Source organism: Alosa pseudoharengus, unplaced genomic scaffold (assembly GCF_046254945.1).
Source record: "Alosa pseudoharengus isolate Yale_2024_CS ecotype anadromous, Long Island Sound unplaced genomic scaffold, YU_APseudo_1.1 YU_APseudo_1.1_scf_24, whole genome shotgun sequence".
Taxonomy (NCBI): Eukaryota; Metazoa; Chordata; class Actinopteri; order Clupeiformes; family Clupeidae; genus Alosa; species Alosa pseudoharengus.
The window spans coordinates 287501-297500 of record NW_027468689.1 but is presented as its reverse complement, the minus strand read 5'-3'; the positions used below and the strand labels follow the sequence as shown (position 1 = coordinate 297500).

At 46.5% G+C, this 10000-nt stretch overlaps 1 protein-coding gene across 1 annotated transcript in view; it reads left to right on the top strand.

Moving 5' to 3' along the window:
• The window catches only part of mical3b (microtubule associated monooxygenase, calponin and LIM domain containing 3b), a 109315-nt gene that overhangs the window by 24880 nt on the left and 74435 nt on the right, over positions 1-10000 (top strand). Inside the window, exon 15 of the mRNA XM_076303770.1 lies at positions 8329-8511. Coding sequence (XP_076159885.1) covers positions 8329-8511 — 183 coding nt within the window. The remainder of the gene's footprint in view (positions 1-8328; positions 8512-10000) is intronic.

The following is a 10000-nucleotide window of genomic DNA, read 5'->3' as shown; positions in this document are numbered from 1 at the left end:
TCATCTCGCGGGCCAGATAGAATAGATGGCGGGCCAAAATTGGCCCGCGGGCCACTATTTGCCGACCCCTGCCCTATGACCTTTACCCTAAGGCCTTTACCCTATGGCCTTTACCCTATGGCCTTTACCCTATGACCTTTACCCTATGGCCTTTACCCTATGGCCAGAGACGGTTGATAAAGCGAGACGATTCATAAGAGGGTCAATTCTGGCACGCTGTGACGTGGGGTTCGAAGCTGTCACACCCATTTAGGAGTCTAGCGGGAGGTCCAGTGTCTATGTATTCCTATGGGAGAAATGAAAATTTTCTCGGAATATGACCAATCCCTTAGCCCTACATTCAGCGATGTAAGTTTTGAACCCATTTTTTACAAGCCACATGTCTCCCTAACATTCCGACATTGAAATTGTATTTTCCAACGAAACAAATAAAGACAAAAATAGCTTTCTTTGTGATCTGTCACTGTGTCCTCAAAGCTCTGGTGCACAGCCACCTGTTCTCAGAGGCTCTAGACCAGGGGTGTCAAACATATGGCCCGCGGGCCGGATGCGGCCCGCTAGATGGTTTAATCCGGCCCAGACTTGTAGAGAATAAATTTCTGACTATGTCAAAAAAAAAAAAATCTCTAGCCCATTCCTGTGAGGAGTTATGAATTTTCAAAGAAATAACCGAAATGCTCAATTCAGCCGCTAGGCGCAGCCAAAAAACAAAAAAAAAGTTCGGAGTTGACTGGTCCTGTGCTGTCAGTTTGGCTACATTGTCAGGAGAAAAGCAGGCGTTGCGACAAAATTCAGAGACAAAGTGCAGCCTGCAAACGGAGGACAAGATGTTTGGGCATTTTATTGTATTTTGCACCAGGAAGTGTTGTGTTGTAAATTTAATCAGGTCGCGAGGTCTGACTCACCGTCAGTTTGACTGTTTTCTTAGTGATAATGGCATTCTGTCTGGCTTACCATACCACGCTGTAGTACGGTGGTTAAGCCGAGGTGCCGTACTCAAGCGTTTCTTTGAACTACGAGAGGAAATTGGACAGTTCTTGGAGAAAAAAGGCAGACCAGTAGCAATTTAAATGCCCGGAATGGGTGCAGGATCTGGCCTTTATGGTGGATAGCCTATTACACAGCACCGCCACCTAGCCTACAAAATTATTTGATCTGATGTAACCTAATCGTATCAGTTGATCGTATTGCTCATGCACTGCTAACTTATGTTTGTTAAATTCATTTTATTTTTCATACATTTGCACATTTACATTTTTAAGGCAGAATGTTAACTTTCTTCATAACTCCCACTTGAGTTTAGTGTGGGGAGTTGGTTCAGGTGGTCAGATGTAAAAATGTAGGCCTATCCACTCAACTATAAAAATAAACCAGTTGTTTATGAGAGTGAAATGCATTTTATTTCAATTTCATTGGCCTCTGTTACGGTTCCCCACCGGAAAACCGCAACATAAAGTGGAGAACAACGACTGGGTAGGCTCAAAAGGGGTATTTATTTAAGTTCCCTAAAAAGGGCAAAAAGCAGGCTCGGAAACCGGCAAAAAGGCTCGAAGGCGTTGAAAAACTGGAGACGACACGGTGGTAGCAACCAGCAGGAAAAACCCAGACAATGCTCTGCAGACCAGGTCCAGAATGAGCCTTTTGAAGAGGCTGGCCAGGTGCACCGCATCCTGGCTAATTGGATCACCTGATTAGGGAGCAAACATAGAAAATAGCAGGTAACAGCACCCCTACCACTCACAGCCAGCAGGGTGTGCCAAAAATCATGTCAATCAAATCACGTTAAATCAGAAGGAACTTCGGGGGCCGTAACACCCTCCCGCCGAAATGGTGACTCTAGTCTCCATAGCTAAAAAGAAACAGCCTGCAGTACAACTACCATAATATATATAAAAGATTTGAAAAGAAACGAATACTTACGCTCCTAGATCTTAACTAGATCCTACCCATCCTGATGCATGCGGGACAATGCATCCGCTAATACATTGTCTGACCCGCGGACATGCACAATATCAAGGTCATACGGTTGCAAAATAATGCTCCAGCGCATAAGGCGTTGGTTGGAATTACGCATCTTGTTTAGGAACCGCAACGGATCATGCTCGCTGTAAACAGTGATGGGGTGTGAGGACGAACCTAAATATACCTCAAACTGCTGGATGGCAAGGACGAGACTGAGAGCCTCCTTTTCAACAGTAGAGTACCGTTTCTGGTGGTGATTAAATTTACGCGAAAAATAACACACCGGGTGTTCGACTAGATCAGGACCACACTGAAGAAGGACAGCTCCCGCGCCAACGTCACTCGCATCTATGGCAAGATGAAACGGTTTGCCGAAGTCGGGTGCAAGCAGCACAGGAGCGGAAACTAAGAGACCCTTCACGTTTCGAAACGCTGTCTCACAGTTATCATTCCATATATAAGGAACCTTAGGGCTTAAGAGGTCGGTAAGAGGCGACACGATGGAGGAGAAATTCTTGCAAAAGTTACGGTAATAACCAACCATTCCGAGGAACCGTCTTAAGCCACGTCGGTCTAGGGGAGCAGGAAATGCCAGGATTGAGTGGACTTTGGCTTCTACCGGTCGCACCTCACCGCCACCTACTACGTGGCCTAAGTAGGTTATCTTGGCCTTACCGAATTCGCATTTGGCGAGATTGATTGTGAGGTTGGCCTCCGACAACCTTTGGAATAGCTCACGGATTTGACTCATGTGCTTAGGCCACGTCTGACTGTATAGAACCACGTCGTCCAGGTATGCATCGCAACCAGTCATACCGCTCAAAACTATATTGACTAGTCGTTGATATGTGGCAGGAGCGTTACGCATTCCGAAAGCCATGACACGATAGTGTAAGAATGCATCCGGGGTGACAAAGGCGGAGATTTCTTTTGCCCTACTGGTTAATGGGACTTGCCAGTAACCTTTAAGCATGTCAAATTTGCTGACAAAGACAGCAGAGCCTACTCTGTCTACGCAATCGTCCATGCGCGGTAGTGGGAAGCAGTCCGGCTTTGTAACAGAATTTACCTTTCTGTAATCGGTACAGAAGCGGAGGGATCCGTCGGACTTACCCACTAGCAAACATGGGGAACTCCAGGCACTACTGCTGGGCTCAGCGATATTATGGCTTAGCATATAGTCAACCTCGCGCTGCAGGTGAGCTCGTTTAGTTGGGTTAACCCGGTAGGGATGTTGCTTGATCGGTAAATTCGAACCTACGTCAATGTCGTGCTGAAGCGCGTTAGTTTGGGACGGAACGTCACCGAAGAGGTTGTCAAATTCGCTAATTAGGTTTTGCACGTCTTCCCTCTCAGCAGGTGGTAAATAGGACAGATGCTTAGGAAGGGCCGCCAGTATTTCTGAATTGTTGAGACGGCCAACAATCACGGACCTACTGGGATCTGTTAGGTCGTCTTCACCGGCTCCCACTAGGGAGGATAGCAAAACAGCTTTAGACTGGACAGGTTCAGGTTTCAGAACCACGGTCAGCGACTCAGAGTTAGGCTCACGGTCAAAGTATCTCTTCAGCATGTTCACGTGGCATAACCGTGAACGTTGACGGCGGTCTGGAGTTTTAACGATGTAATCACGATCCGAGATTTTCCGTTCAATGACATATGGGCCACTGAAACGGGTTTGTAGCGACGAACCTGGGACGGCCAGTAAGACAAGGACTTTGTCTCCGGGTTCGAACACACGATGTTTAGTTTTGGTGTCATACCATTTTTTCATTTTCTCTTGAACCCCACCAAGGTGTTCCTTCGCGATTTCACGCGCAGTGTAGAGCCGTGACCTAATCTCACCTACGTGGTGCAGCACATTGCGGGGGTGCGACTCACCCACTAGGGCATCTTTGAAAACGGCCAGAGGGCCCCGAGGAGTGTGACAGAAGACTAGTTCGGCAGGACTGAAACCTGTGGACTCCTGCACGACCTCTCTAGCAGCGAGTAGCAACCAAGGCACTCCCTCTTCCCAGCTCTTTGTTCCAGGCAGTATGCCCTCAGCATTGACTTAAAGGTCTGATGGAATCTCTCCAGCGCTCCCTGACTTTCTGGGTGGTGAGCACTGGAGATATTATGCCGAATCGCAAGTTGTTTTAGTACCTTTGCAAACACACGAGAGGTGAAGTTTGTTCCTCGATCGCTCTGGATTACCTTCGGTAATCCGAAAAGTGAAAAGAATTTTATTAGCGCTTGAATCACTGTTTTCGCTGAGATGTTACGCAAGGGTACAGCCTCTGGGAAACGGGTGGTAGCGCACATAATGGTTAAGAGGTACTGGAAACCGCTCTTTGACCGAGGCAAAGGACCTACGCAGTCAATGACTATGTGTTCGAAAGGGTCGTTAATGATGGGGATTGGGTATAAGGGAGCTGGAGGAACCTTTTGGTTTGGCTTGCCCACTAATTGGCATACATGGCAGGTTTTACAGAAATGTCGGACATTTTTTTTCAACCCAGGCCAATAGAAATGGCGGAGGACTCGGTCATACGTTTTTGTGACACCCAAGTGTCCAGCTGCAGAATCGTGGGCAAGTTTGAGTATCTCCGCACGATACTCATCAGGCACAATGACCTGTGAGACGACATGGCACTCGTCGGGACTGTTACGAGGTTGCCATTTCCTCATCAGAATTTCATCACGAAAAAAATATCCCTGGGGCGACGATACGAGATCAGAGGAGGCACACGCAGTATTAATAAGCGAGGCGAGCGTTGGATCATTTTTCTGCAACGCGATTAACCTATTTCTCGACAATGGCACGTTGTTTGTAGCTAAGTGTTCAGTGTTGTTTTTATCTGCTGCAGACGACGACACCTTGGCAACCGCAGAGGAGTCAAGAGGCCGATCGGGATTCAGATTGGCGAGAAATGTGTCCTGCAGGTCATCAAAGACGCCGGGCCTGTTCTGAGACATGGCACGAGTTATGGCGCACGAGGGAAACACCCCAGGAAATTTCTGCGCACATTCGTCTACAGCAGGGGAGAGTGGCACGGACACGACTTCAGGTGGCGCAATTGCCTTTTCCCAAACCTCACCTCCAGCGAGATCATTCCCCAGGATGAACGAGACCCCGGGGACTGGCAGCGAGGGGCGCACGCCTACAACAACGCAGCCAGACACAAGATCAGACTGAAGCTTAATTTTGTGAAGCGGGACCTGAATAAAATTCATACCTATACCTCTAACAAGCACGCTACTCCCGACCGCTGTTTCTTTACCCAGGGGCAACACACCCTCTAGAACGAATGATTGGCTAGCGCCAGTATCTCGTAGGATTTTGACAGGTATTAGTTCGTCACCGCCAGGGGTTGAAACACAACCAGTTCTCACAAAGGGTTTGTAATCGGCTGCTAACTCGGAGTGAATTTCACGGCCAATGTGCAGGATTGGCGACAGCTCCCTATCGGCGGTTACTAACGCGACAGACTTGGCTTGCTTTTTCTTGAGAATGGGGCATTCTGACACGAGATGACCAGTTATCTTGCAATACACACACAACACCTTATTAATAACAGGAGCTTGGGGATTCGGTCTGCGAAATGAGCTGCGATCAGGAGCTATAGGTGCAGGGACGTCTCTGTATGTTTTTTCACGCGAACCAACTTTGTGGGTTATGACGTATTCGTCAGCGAGTACAGCGGCCCTGTCTAATGTCTCCGCCTTCTGTTCGCTGAGATACATTGACACAGAGTCGGGGAGACAGTTTTTGAATTCCTCAATCAGAATTACTTGGCGAAGCTGTTCGAAGTCCTCTACGCCCTGCGCAGCGCACCAACGAGTAAAAAGTGACTCTTTCTCACGAGCAAATTCCACGAACGTGTGTCGCTCATTTTTACGAAAGCGACGGAAACGCAATCTATAGGCTTCTGGCACCAGCTCGTATGCTCGCAAAATAGCACTTTTAACGCAATCATAATCCGCGCCTTGATCAAGGGACAAAGACGAATAAACCTGCTGGGCCTTCCCAACCAGCGTGCACTGGAGGAGAAGAGTCCAAGCAGACCTCGGCCAACTCAAAGACGTCGCTACCCGCTCAAAGTGCACAAAATATCTGTCCACTTCTCGTTCCTGGAATGGAGGGACGAGTTTGAAATTAGCCACAACATCAAACGATGGTCGTTTTAAACCAGGGATTTCGAAACCCTCCTGTTTCGCAGACAGGTGTAACCGAGCGATTGCAAGCTGATTAGCCAATTCAAGATCTCTGGCCTGTAACTTTAACTCTTCCTGACGAAGAAGTAGCTCTTGCATCCGATATTCGTGGTCTTGTCTCTTATCAAATTTTTCCGGTACCACGGGACGACCTGAATCGGACTTAAGCGGCGGCAGCGTGGGTGATTCAGGGGCTACTATTGGAGTTACTGGCTCAGAAATAATTCCCTTCTCCACTAGAGCAGAAATCAGCCGAGTCACTATTAAATGTTTCTTTCGCTTCTGTTCAGAGGTAAGCTCAACGTCATACTTCCCGGCCAGTTCAATTAGTTGGTCTTTCGTGAATGCACTAATTAAAGACGCATTGGGGCTATCTACAAAGTCCTCGACAGTAGCCATTCCAACACAAACAAACCGAAGCCTAGACAGGGGAAAAACAGAAGTTGTCAATTATCAAAAATTGAAACAAAATGATCAGAAGCTGCAACAACTTAACAGAAATGCAGTCAATGCTTAGTAAATTATTTCAAGTGGCCAATAAAAGGACCACGGATCAAGTGCGCTGAAATTAGGATTAGATTAAACACTCAAAAGTTGGTATCAAGCGCACAAAAGTATACAGCTTTATGCTGCTGCAAAAAGGTTAAAGTATTTACTTTAAACAGTTAGAGAAGTAGTCTACCACATACACCTCAATAACAAAGCGCTGCAGAAGCGACACAAAAACAACTATGGGCCGAGCCTATTCAAGAAGGGCTTAACGCCACACACAAACAATGCAAGTGCAAGAAGGAACAACAGTGCATCAAACTGAACCAGTGGAGTCCCAACCTCCCTAAACTGAAGCTCTAAGCCTGGCTGTCTTCTGGCCGTACTGAGCTCGAGGCCTCACAGGACCCCCTCCTCAGATATTGCCCGAAAAAAAACGCAAAAAAACAGCACCGCGACTTCCCAAGGAAACTCCACTAACCCAGGAATGCACTCACCTTGTTAGTTCCCTGCACACGCAAAAACGGAAACACTCGTGACAGAAGCAGTCAAAAGTCTCCCGGACGAGCCCCCAATTGACTTATGTTACGGTTCCCCACCGGAAAACCGCAACATAAAGTGGAGAACAACGACTGGGTAGGCTCAAAAGGGGTATTTATTTAAGTTCCCTAAAAAGGGCAAAAAGCAGGCTCGGAAACCGGCAAAAAGGCTCGAAGGCGTTGAAAAACTGGAGACGACACGGTGGTAGCAACCAGCAGGAAAAACCCAGACAATGCTCTGCAGACCAGGTCCAGAATGAGCCTTTTGAAGAGGCTGGCCAGGTGCACCGCATCCTGGCTAATTGGATCACCTGATTAGGGAGCAAACATAGAAAATAGCAGGTAACAGCACCCCTACCACTCACAGCCAGCAGGGTGTGCCAAAAATCATGTCAATCAAATCACGTTAAATCAGAAGGAACTTCGGGTGCCGTAACAGCCTCTCTAAATAAATGTGTAATAATCTAATATATCCCTTGTGATTATGTAGGCTACAAATGTAGGCTGAAGGGTAAAGCATAGCCTACTGAAAAAAACTAAGCTGGAGATTTGGAGTTGTCAAAGGATGTTTTGCAATTATTTCACTGGTCCGGCCCACTTGAGATCAGATGGGCTGTATGTGGCCCCTGAACCAAAATGAGTTTGACACCCCTGCTCTAGACTCAGAGATGGTTGATAAACTAACCTAACATATTTTTTGCTAGAACTAGTAGACTACCACAAAGTTGCAGAACGTGTTATTTCAGGTTAGTTGGCAGCAATATATAAGTTTAACCAAAGTCCTTAGCTGCTGGCTAGCTAGCGAACATTCCCATTCACTTTCCGTTTACTGTGCTAACGTTAGCTAGCTAGCTAGCTCGGTTAATGGGGCAAAATGAAATTATTCATTCCGTGTCCGAAAGAGTGTTTCATTGGCATCACACACAAACAATGACTGTAAAATAGTATACAAATTTATATTTATATGTTATTATTGCTTATTCAGAGAAAGGTTTATGTTTTGACACGCCTATTTAGGAGTCCGGAACTAGTGCCATTTCGTTCCATTGGTGAATCGTTTTATGATTCCTCTTAGTTAACTATAGAATCTTTGCTATGGCCTTTACCCTATACCTGACAAGTCATTATATCACACTGGCAGGAGGACATGCCAAGCGATCACCATGGTAACCAGAGCTCCGATGTGGCCGGCGTGATGGACGAGAGCTTGTGGCTGAGCGCCGGGGGAAACCACAACCGAGTCCGCTCCATGGCCACCCTGCTGCTCGCCAAGTTTGAGGAGAACGCTCCCTCCCCCTCCCCACTGACCAGCGCGCGCAGACAGGTGTGTGTGTGTGTGTGTCTGTCTGTCTGTCTGTCTGTCTGTCTGAGTGTGTATGTGTGCGTGTGTGTGTGTGTGTGTGTGTGTGTCTGAGTGTGTGTCTGAGTGTGTGTGTGGTGTGTGTGTGTGTGTGTGGTGTGTATGTGTGCGTGTGTGTGTGCGTGTGTGTGTGTGTGTGTGTGTGTGTGCCTGAGTGTGTGTGTGTGTGTGTGTCTGTGTCTGAGTGTGTGTGTGTGTGTGTGTGTGTGTGTGTGGTGTGTGTTTGTGTGTGCATGTGTGTGTGTGGTGTAGGGATGTCCCGATCCGATATTTGGATCGGATCGGCCGCCGATATTAGCAAAAAATGTATATCAATATAGCACTTTAATTTCCCTATTTTTACAATCGGCTAGCCTAACAAACGCATTTCATTTCAAAAAGCAACCTGTTCAATCGCTAACAACTAAGTGCACCTAGGCCTACAACTCTACACATCCAAAAGGGTAGAAGCTTCCAGTAGGCTATCATAACTTTTTTTACCGTTTAGTCTGTGCATCGGCGCAGCCTACCACGATGTGAATTAGTGACAGCTGTTGTCGCGGTAAACTTAAGCTCCTGTCTCTAAATAGTGTAGATAGGCCTACGTGCTATGTTGCTTGATTTTCTGTAATAATTGCAGCCTGTAGCCTAGGTTACTTCAGCAAACCCAGACCAGTTGTGGCATCAGTTTCGCTTTTAAAACGCAACTGTGAGAGGCTTTTTAGTGCAGTCTCACTTCTCATTGATGAGCACAGGAGCAGGCTGACACCTGAGCATGTTGAAATGATCACCTTTGTGAAGAAGAATCTCCCCATCATGCTCAGACTGCAGCCAGGGCAAACAGTAGAAATTGAAGGGAGTATGGAGATGGAGCAGTAAAGTGTGGAGGAGATAGCAATACTGTAGAAGGCGTGACAGTTATTTGGGTTGTTATAGCCAATTCAGTGTGTGTGTGGTAATTTGACTATTTTCTACTCAGGTTTTGTGTGTGTTGCTTTTATATATAATCATATATAATTATATAATTGTTTACAATATTGTTTACACTGATGGCTTTTTTAAGCCTTTGTTTACACTCTTGAGCAGAGCACTGATGCCAATTCAGTTTGTGTGGTTAATTGACTATTTTTTATTTTGTGTTTATTTAACCCTGTTAAGAATAAACAGGTCAGCTTCTCATTACCAACCACTGTGGATTATTCAAACTAACCTAATTAAGTTGGCTAGTTGTTCTTAAGAGTAAAACCCTTTTCAACATGAGTATAACAACAAAATAAGTAAATATCTTTAATCTTTAATACATGCTTGGATCGGCCGGTATCGGTAACAGCCGATGCTAAAAGCTACAATATCGGTATCGGATCGGAAGTGCAAAAAGCTGGATCGGGACATCCCTAGTGTGGTGTGTGTGAGTGGGTTTTGTGTGTGCATGTGTGTGCGTGTGCGTGTTTTTGTGTGTGTGTGTGTCTGAGTG